The sequence below is a fragment of the Ochotona curzoniae genome, unplaced genomic scaffold, assembly GCF_017591425.1.
Source record: "Ochotona curzoniae isolate NIBS_2020 unplaced genomic scaffold, NIBS_Ocur_1.0 contig_908, whole genome shotgun sequence".
Taxonomy (NCBI): Eukaryota; Metazoa; Chordata; class Mammalia; order Lagomorpha; family Ochotonidae; genus Ochotona; species Ochotona curzoniae.
This window is the reverse complement of record NW_024466607.1, coordinates 25,236,632-25,255,656: the sequence shown is the minus strand read 5'-3', so window position 1 is coordinate 25,255,656 and position 19,025 is coordinate 25,236,632. Positions and strand designations below refer to the sequence as shown.

Here is a 19,025-nt window from a genome sequence, read left to right as displayed (position 1 = left end):
CAGAGCCCCACTTCCGTCCAAATACAATCGCTGTGATAAAAATCTGAATCCTTTCTTTCATTGTACTTGGAAACAGCATTTCTAGACTATTCCTTCTTTTTCTGAATATAAGCTTAATGAAACTTAAGAATTTCATGAGAGCCAGGTACCACTGCAAGCTCACCCATTTAAGGACCCATTAAGATAATGAACCTAATACTAAATGCATGATCATTTTGTTCAAATAAAAGTCCAGTGGCTGCTCCTTTTACTTATTGCAAACTCCTCCTATTAAACTCCACCCCACCCTTATAGTTGTGCAAGTGATATTAAAAATTATTATTACAATATTTATGCCAGCAGAAAAGGAAACAGATAAATTAATTCAGATTTCACAGAAGAAACCCAAGGCTCTGAGAAAAAAGCAATTCATGAGATCTCTGACCTCCTATTCATGAGTCTAGACCTCCTAAATCTAGTTCCAGGTTCATTTTATGTGTAGGCAGAGAGGAGGATGTAAAGAAGGCGACAGGAAGTTTTACTTTGGTAAGGTTACTTTCTGGAAGGGTGGTAAACAAGCTGATTTTCAGAGTTTTTTTGTTTGTTTGTTTGTTTGTTTAATCCTGCTTTTGGACATCATTAAAAATCATGAGGTTGTTCTTCAGATTTGCTATTAGCCCAAACATAAGCACAGCCAAACAGTGTTCATTGAGCCTTTGTGATAAATGCAGGGCCGGGAAGTGGGTTTGGATCCAGGTCTTGATAGAGGAGCCAACTTGCATTTTCAGGTTGATTTCCTGAGTGGATACCCAGGCAAAATTGGTCGTTAGCAAAATCTTCAAGATGTTCAACAAAGTCTAAAGCTTGAAATGTGAGCTGTGTTTTTAATGGCCACAAAAGAGCCCCCATTTCTCAGAGCTAAAGGACCAGGTTCACTGAAGAGAATCAAAATATCCAAACCAGATGGGCACAATAAAGCCCCAGTCCATTTGTCAGCTTGTGCCATCTTCCAAGAAACCTGAGAACGAAAATAAAAGAAGCTGATGCTCACCAGAAATACCCTCTCTGCTCAAATGGGGAGACACAGAAGCTGGAGAAGGCTTTGTGTGACAGGACAGAATGAGCAATGTGTGTCCTGCTCCATACTGCTCTATTCCCGAGCCGAATTCCCCTGCGACTGAAAGAATAAAGGTGAGAGGGCACGGTCTGTCCAAGGAGATTGGAGAGGTGGCCTTTGTGATGTCACAAGTGTCTATGCCAGGGGAAAGTGCACGTTGGAGCAGGTTTCAGACTTTGTGTGCCAGAGTCAGCACACACCTGCCCTAGGAGCAGCTGGCTTTTCCACCCCCGACTTTCTGACCATCTTGAGCCAAAGGAGACTTGTAGTAGAGAGAACAAACAAGCAGGGCAGGGTGCCCTTCTGCCCGGTGACATGCCCACCCTTACCCAGAAAGGACATGGCCAAGACAGCTAACAGAGCCAAGAGGATCCATTGAGACTGTCAGTTAAAATAACCCTTCCAAATGTGTGTCTTTTATCATCCTAATGGGCTGTTAAAACACACATTCTTCTGGAAACCGTTCCTGCTGTGTGTCTTGGGCATAAACAACACATCTTGTTCCAACACTGACCACTTGCTGCTTCTCTGAAAAAACAACAGAGGGATTTTAAAAATCTCAGAATAAGATGGCAGGCATGTAGTCTCTCAAGCAATTAGGTTTAAATGATACACGAAATCAACAGCAATAGGAGAAATCATCATCTTAAAGTCACACTGTCACACATAACCCCAGCTTACAGCCATAGCCTGAGTGTTGGAAAGAAAAAAAGAAAAAAAAAAAAAAAAACAATTGTTTGGGACAGAGGCCATGGATGAACATATTATCCAAACCCCATCCCAAGTCAGAAATCCATCTTTTCCCAGTCCTGACAGCACCATTGTAAACATTCCAATAGACTGTTCCATGCCAGGGGATTGAAGAAAATCTTTCTCTCTTTGATATGAGATTCTTTTTTTCATAGCCTACAGATCAGGAGAATAAAAAAAGATGACTAGGGCAGCATGTCGCTGCAGGGAAAGGGGCCTTCATTCCTACCTCTTAGGGTTTGCTTGGTCACACTAGAGTGGATTTCTGAGTTGTTTTGCCATTTGAATCGAATATATTTTAGTTACACATGTTGAGATTAATTAGTTAGCCCTTAGGAGGTTTTGCCTACAACCTTCACCCTGCAATGAAAAGTGTGAATACATTGAGACTATTAATTCACAATAAATGGCAGATCATAGCCCTTGCTGAGTAAATTTCTGTTTGTCTCTTTCATAAGCTTTGCTAACCGAGTACACACATCTTAAAGCAATGTCCTTGGCAATCACATACTATATTTGCATTTCACATAACCTCCAGGTTTCAGTGAAAATCTTATTTATTTTTTTATTTTTTAATTTTGGAGGGTGAGGACTCAAACCTTTTGTGAAACCAAATTGACAATGTGGATTTGGAAGGGGAGGACACAAACATTGTCACTTTGCTGAAAAATCAGCATAACCCTTTTTCCAGATAATTTCAATAATTGTAGAGAAATTGCTCTAGCCCTAACCACTGGAATGGCAGAATCTATTAAAAATATCCGAAGCTACATAGGCTGTTATAAGCAAAGATCCGATCTGCTTTCAGTGTTTGGTGAAATGCAGACGAAGCTACAGTCTTGTGCTTAGATTTTAAAGAACAACATAAGTGCACTGGAATTGCGATCATTTGATAAACATGTTGATGCCAATATATTTTTGCCTAAATGCAATAAACTCACCAGTGAGTGATGCAAGTTGACAATGGGAGGTAAAAAGAATATCTTGGGGATGTTGGTGGGAAGCAATGGGAAACAGCTAATGTTCGTTATGCCTAGTGAATTCCTGTGTATTTGAAATGTCAAAGAAAATGTGATGTGTTTCTCTAAATTGTGTCTCTCTCTACATGTATAAATGAACAGACGCAGATAGAGCTCAAAAGCATGGCATGGATGAATTTATCTCTTCCAACCCCTGTAACTTTGACCACGCTTCCCTCTTTGAGATGGTGCAACGCCTTACTTTGGATCACAGACTTAATGATTCCTATTCTTGCCTGGCAAGTATATTCTTTGGTCTACAGCAATTTAAACATAGCTTTTTTTTTTTTTTCATTTAATTTGAACATTTCTACACCTTTCTGTTAGAAACTCTTTTCCCCCCACGACAGAGTCCCATGAACAATTAGAAATGTGTTCTCAATTTCTGGGATTGAGATAGTTTTACTTATGAAAGAAAAAGACTTAGCGGGAGGAAGTTATCAGTAGAGACAGATCCAATTCTCCAGCTTCCCCCTTTTCAGCTGCTACATGAGAAATATTCCCAAGAGGGTAATCGAGTTTGGCACCTGCTTGTGGAGAACTTGCAAAAAAATTCCCTCGGTATCTCTGAATTCAGGAAGCCCCTCCCTTCCCACCCCTGAGCTGTGCTTTGTGTATCTTTTAAAGATTTAAATGCTTTGTAAATAAATTCCACTTCCATTTTATAAGCTTCATTGATTTGGATTTATTTGTTTAGATTGCTATTCTTTTTCTATAGAATATCGACAGCATTTTTCCACCCTGTGAAGGATTTTTTTCTTTTTTTTTTTTAACATAGTGTTTGAGACTATATTAAAATCCAACTATCCAGCATAAGGGTCAACATTTTCTGAAATCCAATTTTAAATCTAGATTTAAGTTATTTAAATTCAAAGGATCACATTATGCCTTCATCAGACTTTGGAAGGCATACTTTTGGTTTTAAATAATCATTTCCAAAAGCCGGGAAAGAAAAAAGAAAAACCTGACTTATTACCTTCTGAAAACAATAAATTATTACTTCTTTTCTTAAAGATGTATGTTATTAATTCTGCTTTATAGATGGGAGAGGTGAAGCTAGATGATGCAATGACTTTACTCGAAGGAAAATTTTCATCTGACTACAAATAATGAATTCAGCATATCTATGGAGTAGTAATATTGCATAATTAACAAAATGTATCATATTAGGAAAGTAAAGCCTCTTTTCTACATGACATGGTTATATGTTAATTCTATTCTGACTAATTTTCACTTTAAATTCCTTTTTTTTTTCTGTACCATAAATGAAAATATAAGAAATAGTAGATAAAATTGTCTTGAAAACAGAAACTGGATTGTGTGAGATAATTTATTAATCTGTGTCTCATAAAGATTCATTGATTATCTCGGGTTTAGAATTCCTTCATCAGAATAGTCTGAACTTTGCCAAATTGGAAAGGAAAAAATTAGTTTAACTTAAAATTAAAAAAGAAAAAACCTTACCTTGTATTGCAAAGCAGTTTTTCTCAAATGTTTCCTGTGATTATGTGGTTATTCACACAATCATAAATTGCATTTGTGAAACTTTTAAAAATATGCTCTGAACTTAACTCACTGTCTTTTATGTGTAATTCCAATTCTCTTGAGGAATTTTTTTGGAGGCAAATTATTTTTCCAAGATTTTTTCATATCACCATTTTTTAAAATGATTTTCTTTGATTTTCAGATTTACTACAAGACAGGAATAAAACGTTGAAACTTGTTTCCCATTAGTTATAGACTTTTAAAAAAATCAAATTTCAAAATCAATTATGATTAGCATAAAGCAGCTTCATTCTGTATTTGTATACCTGTATCTATTAGTCATCATTCCAAAATTTCAAAAAGTAACAGAAATGAAAAGGATCATATCTCTTGCCGCTCTATATTCCATTTTCTCATTATTACAGTCTTTTTTTTCAGTTGATTTTGGAGAACGACCAGCAGGGATACATAAATTTTTCTGTGTCTTCGACTGAGTTCCTAATTGATATTTCTTCAACTCTTTTCAAAGCAGCTATTTTGGCATCTACAAAAGACTTGGTGTCATCTGAGTCGTAGAAAATATATTTTAATCTTTCACAGCAGTGTTGTTTCTAAGATTTAGCATTTGGGGTAGCAGATGGAGTGGCAAAGAAGTTGCCTATAGGGGCAGCCCACTGCCTCGACTACTCTCCCGCCCTCTGCAGTAACTTATAATTTGAAATAGGAAAGATGCCGTCTTTCGTTGGATGCATCGCTGAGCTGCAGGTTGTCAATCGAAGATTCCGCAGATTCCTAATAAAGATGAGATGATGGTAGAGGCCTCCCTTGCTGGTTTCTGGGGTTTCTCCCTGTTCCCTAGTCACTCTCTCCTTTTGCCCTTTTTCTCCTAAGATGGAGCAGCAAGCTGACTCAGAGAGGGTTGTCCTCAAAACAGTCCTGGATGCCTAGCTTACAACATACCACACCAAAACTGCTTTATGTCCTGCTTCAGAAGGCACCCAATCCAGAAAATGAGATTTGATTTCAGGCTCTGGGCAAGAGTGACTTTGAAATGACTTGTCACTTGGCCTTTCTAAGCACCTGTTTTCTATAGTGAGTAACAGAGGTAGCAGTGAGTTTGCACTTAATTCAGAGGCTCTCTCCAGTTTCTGTGTCATAGCAGAGTTTGGGCTGACCTCACAGCAGGGAATAGATAATAAGGAAACAAATAATTAATTGCCTGGAGAGAAACAAAACCAAGCTCTAAAGCAGGGAATCGAAACTTTTCAGTATAATTGAATCATATCTGATTCATAACATGAAAACTTAGTCATGCCATTCTCCTTGGAGAGTTATACTATTGCATTACCTTTGTTATATTTTTAGAAGTCTCCTGAAGTGAAAAGATCTATGAAGTCTTGGAATGATATCACCTTAATATGTGAGTGTACTTCAAGAAGTTTGTGGAAAATGGAATTAAACGGCAGTTTTCTTTTGGTGCAAAGAATGTTTGAAATCCATGCCTAGCCTCATAATCGTTTTCCATGAACTTTCTGAAAACCTCTAGTATGCATGACTCCACAAAATATTTTGGAAAAAAAAAAAAGCCTTCTCTTAATCCTGTTTTCTCCAAACATTTCAAAGTACCTTCATTCTTCATGCTCCAGAGTAGAAAATACAAGAACTTAGAATATAATAATTAGACTTGAGTCCTGCCCCTGATTTTTACTATCTGTGCAAGTCATTTAGTGATTCAGAGGTCTATTTCTTTATCTATAAAATGAAAATACTCCTCTCTGTACTTTAGAAGGTTGACTCAACTGAAAACTCTTGGTCAGGGACAAAAGCACTATTCCAATTTAGAGCATGAATGCTAGGATTTCTGCTTATCCATCACCAAGACTTTGCCTCAACCCCCACACCATGCCCATTGTTGGTATGTGTATCAGTGGTAGAGCTGTGGCTGGCAGGCTTTCTGGAACATTGCTGCTAATACAGCTCTACCACTCACTCGGAAGTTGTGTGTCTATCCTCCCTGAACACATCTTTCCTCTCTGTAAAACAAAGAGAACAGAACCTAGCTCATGTGTCTGTTGTGAAGATTAAACCACACATTTCACACTGGGTGGTTCGCAGGTAGCTGGCTATGAGTGATCAGTCATGAAGCCTTAGCTCAGGTTGAAATTTGTCCCCTTCTGCAGCCACTCCCAAATCTTACAGCTCTCCAAGAAACAACATACATTTAAAAAAATCTCTCCTTTATTCCCCATACAGGGCTGGTTCAGTCCTGGCCAGGTGTTTGTACTAGATGAGTATTGTGCCCGGAACGGAGTCCGTGGGTGTCACCGACATCTGTGCTACCTCAGAGACTTGCTGGAACGGGCAGAAAATGGCGCCATGATTGACCCCACCCTCCTTCACTACAGCTTTGCCTTCTGCGCATCCCATGTTCATGGGAACAGGTGAGAATGTGGTTGGATGTCTTGCTCAAAACAAGTTATTGGCAGTGCCAAAAACTCTTATTAAAATTTGGTTTACTTGTTAGAGTTACAGGGAGAGCTCTTCTATCTACTAGTTCACCATCTCCCATCCCAACCTTGCCACCTCACCCCTTGCCCCATCACCACCACAGTGGCCATAGCCAGGGCTGGGCTGAGCTAAAACCAATGGCCAGGAGTTTGTTCTGGATCTCCCATATGGGTGACAGGGACCCAAAAACATAGGCCTTTTTCCACTGATTTTTTTCCAGACCATTAGAAAGCTGGATAGGCAGTGTAGCAGACAGTACTGAACTGGTGCCCATGTGGGATGCCAGCAACACAGGTGGCGGCTTTATCTGCTGCAATGCAGCACATTGATCCTGCTTTTAGGTTAGTCTTCAAGTCTATCCATCTGATTCCGTCAATAGTACATACACAATAAACACAAAGAACACAAGGTCTAATTTCATTTATTCATCTTTGAAGAGACTTCAAAGAAATGAAAAACAGAACTACTAATCTCTGAGGTTAGACCAGTCTCTGTTCAAGTAATGACCTCTCCATGACCTTGGCTGAAAATTAAACCACCGGTATCAGTTTTTACATCTGTGAAATGGGGACTGATAGTATCCTCATGAGGTTGTTGAGAGGGTACAAGTGGGTTGAAAGGGCTTAGGAAAATGCCTGGAACAAAACATGAATGTAACCAATAAGCTAATTGTGTTATGATTGTTGTCATTAATTTTGTCAGAATTAATGAGTATTTACTTTGCATCAGACATGCTGCTGCAAAGTCAAAATACATGGAGAGTGAAAAACAGACACCACACAAAGGCAGAGTCACATTCAGGTGGCTATTTCATTCAGATTGGAAAAGGAATCAATCCCAGGATAGAATTTAGTAAGGGAACATGACTCAGATGGAGTGACAGGATGGGAGGGAGGCCCTCCTTAAGGAAATGATGCTGATGCTGAGAACTGAAGCATGTGTAGGAGTTGAGTGGTTCCAGGCAAAAGGAACAGCATGTACAAATGTCCTGCGGAAGGAGGAAGCCAGCCACACTTCTAGAGCTAAAGCAGGCTAGGTGGAGCTGGTAGGCAAAGATGATAGTGGTAACAGTTGGAGTTTAACCCTGGAGGTGGGAAGAACTTAGGAGATCACAGCATCGCAGCCCCATCACTCCATAGATGCGACCAGAATGTGCAGTCTCCTGACTCCACACTGAGAGCTCCCTCTCTCTTTAGACCTTGCTCAGCTCCTGGAGGAAAAGATCCATGTTCTGAATAATGCAAAGCAGTAAATAATTTAAGAACGTTGCCATTTGGCTCTGAAGACACGGAATAAATTTCTACACTACCACAGTCAGCTCACTATCCCATGTATATAGCTTCGCATTGGTATGAAGCTAAACCTATGTCATCCCAAAGCACCTCAACCAACAGCCAAGGCAGACACAGACAAGGAAAGCTGGGGGGGGGGGGGTGTGGGCTTCTGAAACCCAGCCTCGGATTAGCAAAGTGATGCCCTGGGGAAATCCGTGCCTGTGGGAATCTAGAATCAGCTAGGTTCTTTTTAAATCTGTCAGTCATCTTTCTCTCTGAAATATCTGTGAGCTTTGATGTTTTTCCCTTCTTTGCGGCTGGTTCACTTCTTATGAGCTTCGACTTCTGCATTTAGAGCTAGATAACAACAGCATTGCAAGTTTGAATATGTAACAGGCAACTAGGTCGGCATCATTTCCCATGGTTATCAGGTGCAGTAGCCCAGAGCGTGTGACCTTTAATTTGCATAAAAGATATTCATAAAACTCTGATACCTGAGGTGTATCTATGCATCATTCTGCTTTTTGTAAATATGTACACTTTGATGACTATCTGCTACAGCCTCTTGGACTGAATTCTTAGAGAGAGAGAAGTTGCATTATATTCTCTGGGTTGTCACACTGTATTCTACATATGTTACTGAATAAGAAAGTGTTATAAAATAATGAAGTGTTTTTGTAAACTCCCTGGTAAACATCATCATGAATTATGATACACATTGTCTGGATTTCATATTGTAAGACTGCCACTTGATTCACAGTTAGGTTTATACATCTTGTCACAGAAACAGTTTTGGATTTCTTCTGATTTTCCTTATGCAAGTTTGCATCTTTTTTTGCTTATTATTTTAGTTTGAATGCATTTGCTCCTGCTTTTTGATGCATTCTTCTTTTTTTCTTTCTTTTGTTTGTGCATGCCTGTGTGCTCTTGATTCTCCTGTGGCTGGCCACCCTGTCTGCATGCCTCATGCAACCGCCCCTCTCAAAAGTCAACAAATGCATGTGTATTTTAGTGGGCTGATACCAAACACAGACCCTGAAGGAGGCAAATCTCCTTCCCCGCCTGAACCAGAGACCAAAAAAGATACCAAAAAGGAGTCCAAAAAAAGAAAAGATTTCAAAAACCAGGCAAATCAGGAGCCCAAAAGGTAAGAAATTACATGTGTCTTGGCTTGTGTTTTTCCCTGTCTTTGCCCTTACCCCATGTCTCCATCCAAACCACCCCTGCCACTTTTGCAAACAACAAATTTTTTGTGTTCCCAGAATCACTGTTCCCTTAAAGGTGCACTTCCCAAAAACCAAACAAACAGAAAACTAGTAATGGGCAAAAATGTTGTGTATTGGGACTGAATTTGAGTCAGGTGTTTAGTGATTTTTAAAACATGTTCCTATTGAAAAAGACTAATTGAGCAGAATATAAACAGACGTGTGAGTCAGATTGCTTTTTCGGTGGCATCCAGTGAAGGACCTGGTACCTTACCAAGTTATTCAGAATAAGCAACCTATGCTTTGTAATTTCAAAATTATGCTTAAGGAGCAAATCAAATGGGCTGACCTCAGATGGGCCTGTACATTTATAGCAGCTCCATCATTGTCAGCAAGTCATCCTCAATTACAGTCACTTCATGAAAGAAATCATCTCAAAGAATGATCTACATGCATAATAAAATCAGCACTGAATTAAATGTATCAATTAATGACACTTTGTATAATCACTTATTAGGAAGCCAGCTTCAAATCGCTTTTCAGTGTTGGAATTTTGCTTACCTTAATTGGTTTCCTGTGCACTTGGAGAATGATGCTCTGTTTGTGAATTAATAAATTGGCATATCAGTGCCTTTTTCTCTATCATAGAGAGTTACTGACAATTTTCAGCATTATCCTTATGTCCTTCTTCAGCTTTCCTAATTGTCACTGACACTGTAATGTTTTGCTGTTGGAGTTTGGGAGTGAATGATCCTAATGCTGACATTGCAAGGCCAACCAGACTTTGCAAGTATGTGTGCTTTTGCCTTTAGTATGATTTTTTTCACTGGATGTTTCTTACTCCTGAAATGTATATAGCTTACTTCTGGGCATACCTAAATGAAAATGGAGGCTTTAGCTCTCAAGGGAATGCGACAGGCTGTCATTGTTTGCAGTTCAAATGGTGAAGGTCAAATAAAATCCTGATTCCATGTGCACACCCTTCTCCTTAACCATGTGAGGGTGGAGATGAAGAAGAGTTTCTCATTGTGTTTTGTTGTGATAGACTACATGGCGATGTGTTGTGTAGAGTAAATTGTGAGTGCATGCAGTTAAGGTATGACAGAAATCCTTCAAAGCAACTGGTCTGGTCGCTGTCCGAGGTGCTGCTTTTGGAAAGATCAATATCCTTGTGGAACAGAGAGCAGAGGGCTGCTGCTAAAGGCCTCAATTTACTTAAGCTTCAACTGTCTTCTGTGACTTGAAGAGCTATTCCAAAAGATCTGAACTTACACTGAGAGGCCCCTGAGTGTTACATTTTGTTTTACTGAAGAAATTAGCAATATTTATATCATTTATATAATCTTCTGGAGTTTTGAAGTATTGTCCAATGTTACATTGCCATAAATTTTCCAGATGCTATTCCTGTGCCCATTTTGCAGACATTAAAGCAGAATATGTGTCAGTTTAAGTCACAGTTGCAAATATTCGAAGATCGGTGTTCTGCCTCTTTGCGTCATAAATACTGTACTTAGATTTTGAAGACCAGCATATTAGAACCTCTTTGGTATTTGTCTGGAAGGATCGTGTCCAATTTTTGAAGATTTATTTATTTTGATAGAGAGATAGGGAGCAATAGAGAGAAATCTTCCCTTTGCTGACTCACTCCTCAAATGACTCTAGCAGATGGGACTGGTCCAGGCTGAAGCCAGGAGACCAGATCTCTCTCTAGGTCTCTCACATTGGGTGACAGAGGCCACATCTCTGAGCCATGTTTTGCTTTCTCAGATAAATTCACAGGACGTTAGTCAGAAGCAGAGCAGCTGGTACTCCAACCAGTACTCCGATATGGGATGTTAGCATGTTAGGCACTAGCTTACACCACTCATTTCACCACAGCACCATATCCCATTTCTGTGCCTCAGCTTTCTTAACTGTGAAATGAACAGACTGCACCAAAATATACTTAACATTCCTGTAACCTCAAAAATTGTCGTGTGTCAATTACAGTGGCAAATGAAATAGGCTATTGTCAAGTTTCACAAATAAAATATTCGATTAAAATAGGAACAATTACCTTGGTTTTATAAGTGCATGACATATGCCTGGCACTATGTAAAGTGCTGTTGACGTATAGTTACCTCATTTGTTCCATAAATATATGTTGTTATTTCCCCAACCCAATAGGTGAGGAACTGGGGTCAGGTAAACTCAGTATTTTGCCTAAACCTGATAAAAAAATAATTGCCTGAGCCTGATTACAACATGAACCTTCTGACTTCAGAGTTTGCATTTGTGATCATTCTATCTTGCATTGCTCATCCAAGATTAGCCCTTGTATATAGTGTGAGATGCCATTTTTAACCATTTGTTACTCATTTCAACATTTTCTGATGAGATAATACAGCAGTCACTGCATTTCATTAGACTCGTCACTTTGGGGCCCGAAGACAGCCATTATCATGGCTCACCTGGTAATTTTCATCAGGTTGAAACACCTGGAGTTCATTTAGAGTTTTAGATTGATCAAGGAGAGGCTCCTCTGAACACTGCTTAGTCGGGGGAAAAACACAGTCCTCACCTGCATGGCCATCACTTGTAATGTGCAGATGTTATGTGTCCCTTGCCTCAGCTTAAAAAGAATGTTATAACTCGTGCAAACAAATTGTCCTTTATCCAAATTTAACTGAGCAACATAGCTTATTCCCATTGCCATGTCACACCTAGCTTCAGATTAGGTAGAGATATGTTTTTCTGTTAATTTTCCAAAGGGAAAGATAGCCCCAAAGGGAGAGACAAAGTTGTGCCCTGCTGCAGCTGTACATTATTAGTGACAACTCAGGTGCCTGTGTCCAAGTTCCACCCACCTGTACCATATGTCTTTTTAAAATCTCTCATCAAAAGTGGGAACAACCACGCAGGAAAATGTTTGTTGCTGATAGATGGAACCATCCGCATGTTTGGCATCTTTTGGAATAATGCTTCTTAACTGGAACTGATTTCTCCCACCAAGAACATCTGGCAATATCTAGAGACATTTCCAATTCCCACAGTGGCAGGGGGTGATGCTATTGTGATCTGGTAGTTAGAGGGGAGGGATAATGTTAAATTTCATGTAAGGCACAAGACAACCAGTCTTCTCCAGTAACCAAAATGTAAATAGTGCCAATTTCAAGAAGCTCTATTTTTTAAAAAATATGTATTTTTTATTCAAAAATCATATTTTCAGACAGACAGAAAGATCTTCCACCCACTGGTTCATTCCCCAAATGGCCACAATGGCCAGAACTGAGATGATCCAAAGCCAAGAGACATGTGGGTATGGGATCCCAAGGCTTTGGGCCATCCTCTACTGTGGCTTTCCCAGGCCACAGTCAGGAAGCTGGATGGAAAGTGGAGTAGCCAGAACACAAACCAGTGCCCAAATGAGATCCTGGTACATGCAAGGCAAGGATGTAAGCTATTAGGCTAGTGCGCAGGGCCCAACCATATATTAAAGCAAATTCTCTGGTAACAGGCTGAGCTTTTTTTCCCTCTGTGCCTGAAGTTCTTGTTTTATTCACATTGACTTTCTCTGTGTCTAGAGGCATAATAGTTGCCACTGTTGATTCTCCATGTATGTAGTGGTTCTTCCACTCGAGTATGCACCTAAAACTGGGACATGTGTTAAAATGCAGGATACTCGATTCCATCCTCAAGTTTTTTGACTTAGCATGTTTTAGGTGAGTTGGAAATCTGCACTTTGAATAAGCTGCATCCCCACCCTTCCCCATTACTGTAAGGCATTTGATCTGTAGGAGACTATTACTTAAGATCTTGGCTGCTGCACTTGGCAGTGCATTCCCCCTGCCCTTGGGAATGGTAATATAGATATAGATATAGATATAGATATAGATATAGATATAGATATAGATATAGATATAGATATAGATATAGATATAGATATAGATATAGATATAGATATAGATATAGATATAGATATAGATATAGATATAGATATATTGGGGCTTGGCCCCATCAGCAGAGATTGTGATTTAATTTACCTGGAATGTGTCCCAAGCATCACAAATTAGTAATCTGAAATGAGGCTAATATATAGCACAATGTAAGACACACCAATGGAGAGAAAATTAGTTTGGGCCAACTTTTTTAAACTAACCCCATTTTTCTCAAAAGAGAGAGGAAAAGAAAGGGGGAATATGAGCATGTTCAGCTGGTTGCATTTGGCGATTATAAAACCCACAGATGTAAATTGCTATATCGTCTCATTTTAAAATCGGCTCCTAAGGTTGCAGTACTTAATTCTCACCATAATATTTTTAGTATTCTTTCTAGATGACATTTAGATTCGCATCACTTTGGTCACTGTCCCACAGTGACAAGGCAATCAAACAGCTCTGATGATTGCAAGTTGCGTCAATGTTCCTTGGATCCCTTTCTTATTGGGATTGGAAAATTTTCTCATTTACATTATTATTTAACATTTCTTGAATGCCAGTGCTGCTCTTCACATATGGCCTGTGTAGAAAGTACATTGTATCAGCAATTAACAAATCCATAATGCCAACCGCCCCAATCCAAAGTAAGCTGCATAGATTAATGAGTCTGAAAGCAGATGTAAGAGGGCATGCATCTTAAAAAAGACTCTGGAAATCTGTCCAAGGATTGATTCTTTTGGGAGACGTGCTTGGAGCCAAGGGATTGTCTATATTCAGAGGCCATGGGATCCCTGTGGTTAGGATTTTAGCTAATTAACAGTCAAATGTGGCCATTTTTCCTCTGTTGGTGTTCTTAAGTGAGCCTTAAGTAGTAAGTGGCCCACCCATTTAGTTGCTCACGACAGACCATTGTAAGGCGTCATTATCCTCGAACCCTCACATCAGTTAACTAACCACAAATACCATGCCTTATATAGATACAGATAGATATACTCTATCCATTTCTCCATCCTTCGAGTACCCCACAGTTGTTTGATCCTTTATCCTTTTCTTAGATCACAGTTGTCTTCTTGACTATGTCTCTAACTCCAGTATTGGGCCTTCACTTTCAACTAATACCACATAGTGGTTCCTTTTGTTTTCGATGATGCCTACCTAGCAATAACTGAATAGTGTGTATACTCATATATTTTCTTTCACGCTATCAATCTTTAACTTTCCTTCTCTTCCAACCCCTACTTCACCCTACCTCATGCATAAAGCAGCATTAAGTCTGCAACCTTTTAACCTTTTCTTTGCCCCAAAGAGAAAAATCAAAGCAGAATTAGCAGTCATAGCTGTTTTATTAACCTCCAAATGCAACATTTTCTATAGTAGGCAGGCCTGGCTGAGAATAACAGTGACTCCTACGTTCTCGGTCTCTGTTAGACCCTGACACAAGAGTATTCACTCTTAGACCCTAATCGTGCCCTAGCCCTGAGCAGTTGTTGACCTTGCTTATGATCTAGTCTTTTTTAAAAGATTTATTTATTTTTGTTTAAAAGGCAGATTTGTAGAGAAAAGAAAGGTGGCTCAGCTGGTTCATTCCCCAAATGGGAAACATGGCCGAGGCTGAGACAATCTGAAGCCAGGAGATAGGAGCTTCTTTCAGGTCTCTATGTGGGTGCAAGTGCCCAAGGATCTGAGTCATCCCTTGCTGTTTTCCTAGATCATAAGCGGGGAACTGAATGAAATGGAGCAGCCAGAACTAGAACCAGCACCCATATGGGATGCCAACACTATGGGCAGAGGATTAGGATTAGCTTGTTGAGCCTCTGTGCTGATCTCCCTCATGGCTAAATCTTACTCTCTAAATACTGAAAAAATCAGCTTCATTTAATAGCAAATACTTGTGAGAGAAAGAGGGGGAATATTCCAAGTCAATTTCAGGTAAAATTGCACATCCCAGATATCCAAGGAGATCTTCTTTAGAGCTTACCTCCTTTTGACCCATCTTACTCTTCCTGATGGAAACGTTCCCCTCCAGATCAGTATTTTTCCAGCCTCTGAGTGCATTCTTTCTGATTCATCACAGACCATCATCAAATAACAGCCATTTTCCTTCAAAAATTGCCCAATGTGGTCATGGAAGTCATGAGTACAAAAAGACACTTCCCTGAAGCAACCCTTTTCACCATAAATGTAATATCAGAAAGCCACTCAAAAGTCTATACATAGCATCTTTGGAGTGGAATCAATCAAAGCCTAATTGTCTGCATCTGTCTAGAAATATAGAAACCTGTCTGTTTTTCCCATTCTTCAAAAGGGAAAAAATATCAGGATACCAATTTTAGAAATTTGGCCTTCTCTTAAAAAGTGTGTACTTTCCTGGATTTAATGCCATTTCTCTAATCATCTGTTGACTTCTTGTTTCATTCACTCCCGTGATTTTGCCTGTGCTACCTTGACTCTTGTCCTTCTATCAATAACACTCGTGTTCTATGTGATGGCTCAACAGTGAAAAATGTCAACTATTCCATTGCTTAAAATAGGGTAAATGGCACCTTGTGATAATTTGGGCTATAACTATATATTTTTTAAGCCAAAGCAAATCAGGAAACACCTCGCTAGTATAGTTTAGTGTAGAAACTGCTTGTTGCTACTTCCTGTCTTACTTTCTGTGATCCAAACACTTTGATATATTTGTTTTAGCAGTGTGTCTGAGCCCCAGGGTGTCAGGGCATAATTAGAAAAAAAAAAAAGAGGCTGGAAGGAGAGGAAAGGAAAGGGGTGAGGCTGGATTTCATAATGAAGCAATTACTATAGGATGTGAAAGTATTCATTATTGTTTATAATGAACCTAGGATTGTATGAACCATCTTCCTTAACCAAGCAGGTTTGTCATCTTTAGAGAGGACAAGGCTTTGGTGCTATTTCAAGTTGGTAGTTACTGACCACTGAGAGAGACAAAGATAAATACGTCACATTAGAATTGAATTGAAACATATTCTATAACTTGGAAAAATAAAAAGATGCTGGAAAAGAAGTCAGTTTAAGCAAAAGTCAAGAGGGTTCTTGATCTAACTGTCCTATTTAGGGAGCATTTAAAGGGCAACCTAAAATTCAATCCCACTTTGGCCCTTTAAGCTCTCATGTTTCTGGGCTGGAACAATTTAGTAGCAAGTGGGATTCAGTTACCATACTTGTTTAAGGACATTTTTTGTGGATTCATAATGCGATCTGCCGGCATGCATCCATTTGGAGAGAGAGAATATATAGTGTTTACAGTGCCTGCACCAGCATATGTGGACATTTGCATTTGGAGATGGAAGTATATTCCCTCTTCAGCTGGAGTTTTACCCCTTGTTGGTAGTGATCGGAGGCTTAAAGCTGGTTGTGTGCAGATCAGTGCACCAAATGCCCTTACCTCTTCTAATTCAGACAATTTTTTTGCACCTGAATTGGCGTTTCATCACCAACTTGATGCAGAATCAGAGCATAGTAACCATCTTTGTCAGCTCTGAATTACTTTAGCATCTTGAGCCTCTGAGAGAGACATCTTACTCTCCCAAAGAAGGCTTTGTGGCCCCACTTTGAACACAAGGTGGAGAACCCTGCTAGCAGGATAATTAAGTTCTAGGACTGTGTGCTCACCTGGGTATGTAGGGACAATTTAATGACCCCAAAGAAGTAAATCCAATTCACAATAGACAATGTAGCTTGAATTCTTTGACTAGATTGTTCACAGTTAATCTTAAATATCAAAATAAGAATATTCCACATTAAAAGCTCAGGACTTCATCCTATTTGCTTAATTCTACAGTAGACATTAATTAGTAAGCTGTAGCTCTGAAGTTCTTAAAGAAGCAAGGAGTACTCTACATGACTAGTAACTCAATGAGTAGAGAGCTGATTTATGGTAGTTTCAATTTGACAACCAAAAGGAAAAAAAAGGAAGAAAAGAGGAAAGAAACACATTGTTATTTGTGTATTATTATTTGTGACATGGCTTAAGATGGGAGACTGTGAGGAGAGTAAAGATGACAGAACTGGTGCTAACCACTGTGACAAGAACTTGAAGAGCAGCCGACATGACATCTTTCCTATCATGCTGCCGAAAATGTCAACTTTGTGAAGGACAGTGAGAAAATGGTTTGCCGAAAACTTGAAAGGTGAATTCCAGAGATGCCTGCATGTCAGAAGTGATATAGTCTGCTGGGGCTGGGGAGACCCACTTCTGGCACCAGTGATGGCCTGCAGGTGGGAAAGCTCCTAGTCTTGAGCAAGGCTCCAAAAGTGACAACACTTGACCTGCATATTGTCTCAACTTTGCGGAATCATGATATACAAGAAGTGAGTTGTTAGCCAGTGTGCAGTTAGGTGGATCCACAGGCTAGGGACTGCCTTTTCATGTGTGTATGTGTATGTGTGTTTAAGGTAGTTCAACGACATCACAGCTATTCAAATATGGAGCATGGAGAACTAGGGAGTATTTCTTTTATGAGCTGATGGTGAAACACACACACACACACACATACACACACACACACACACACACACACACACACACACACACACAGAGCGAGCTGCAAATAAAGGGAGGGGATATTGGGATCAAGGCAGCAACCAAAGTGTCAGAAGCAATGGGACTCAGCCTGTCACTGCGTCTTAGAATGGCCTGGAAGCTTTACAAATGCAGACAAACAGAATCACCACTCTAAGATTCAAGAAGCCCTGACCTATGAGGACAGCCAGGATAAGGCACAGCTGCTGGACCAAGCACATGCCACCTGCTTCTCCTTATGTCTTTAACCCACTGTGAACATCTCCAAAAATGGAATCCAGAGCACTGAGCTTCAGTAACAGTCCAGCTTCCATGTACAGTAGCCATGAAAAAGAGGGGCTGACCCCAACAGGTCTTCAGCTTTATGTGGGAGATGAGGCCCTTTGATTTGTTCTCACTCATAATGACCCCGAATGTAGCTGTGGTATTTCTTGCAAATTCGGGGGCTGTAAGGAAGTAGTGGTAGGTGCAGAGATGTTAAAAACAAAAGGGGTAGAGCCTACACAGTCTAGAGGTAGAAAAATTCAGGCTCCTAGACATGGATTTCACATGAAAACACGTCTCAGTCTAGAATGTTCTAACTATCAGTTTAAAATCCTTCATCCCTCCTCTTCTCTCAATCTTTGTAACTCCTCAAGTGTGAAAATATTGAGAGAGGAACAAGAAGCAGAGCCAGTTTTATGACAATTATAGAATCACCCCCAAATGTTTCCAGAGAAGAAAAATACAAAAGCCTGCCTTCTGAAAGACATGAGTGCAGTTCTGCTGTTGCTGTTTGTTTCACAGCCAACACTGCTAGGAATGGCACCTTGGAGACAGGGCAAAGGCCACTGCAGGTGCAGATAAGTGAACCAAGTACCCCGTACACAAGCTCCCTGGTTCCAAACCCACAACAACCTGAGTGAAACAGAGAACCCTGAGCCAAGTGCAACCTTTTAGCTGGTGGAAGAGTCACCGCTGTCTTTGGATGGGTTTATTGTTGTTGGTCGTGGTGCTGGTGGTTGGTTGGTTAGTTCTAGAACAGTGATTCTCAGATTACAGTGCTGGAATCATTAAGAGCAAGGGACTCCTTTGAAACATCATTTCTCAGGTCCCACCTCACAGCTAGTAAATGAGAAGATCTGGGCTGGGCATCTGGGCTGTCAGACGCTCAGTTTTGAGGATCCCTGCTCTAGGAAAATTATTTTAATGCTTCAGTTCTCCAGCAGAATTTCTTTTCAGTTAGTGT

At 39.9% G+C, this 19,025-nt stretch overlaps 1 protein-coding gene across 16 annotated transcripts in view; it reads left to right on the top strand.

Annotated features, from left to right (window-relative positions):
* The window catches only part of CADPS (calcium dependent secretion activator), a 424,483-nt gene that overhangs the window by 286,464 nt on the left and 118,994 nt on the right, over positions 1–19,025 (top strand). For 14 of the 16 annotated variants that reach the window (XM_040994752.1, XM_040994757.1, XM_040994754.1 and 11 more), the window contains 2 exons: positions 2,968–3,104; positions 6,604–6,791. In XM_040994752.1, coding sequence (XP_040850686.1) covers positions 2,968–3,104; positions 6,604–6,791 — 325 coding nt within the window. Of the gene's footprint in view, positions 1–2,967; positions 3,105–6,603; positions 6,792–9,120; positions 9,280–19,025 lie in introns of all 16 variants that reach the window. The other 2 variants (XM_040994755.1, XM_040994760.1) reach the window with 2 other exon arrangements.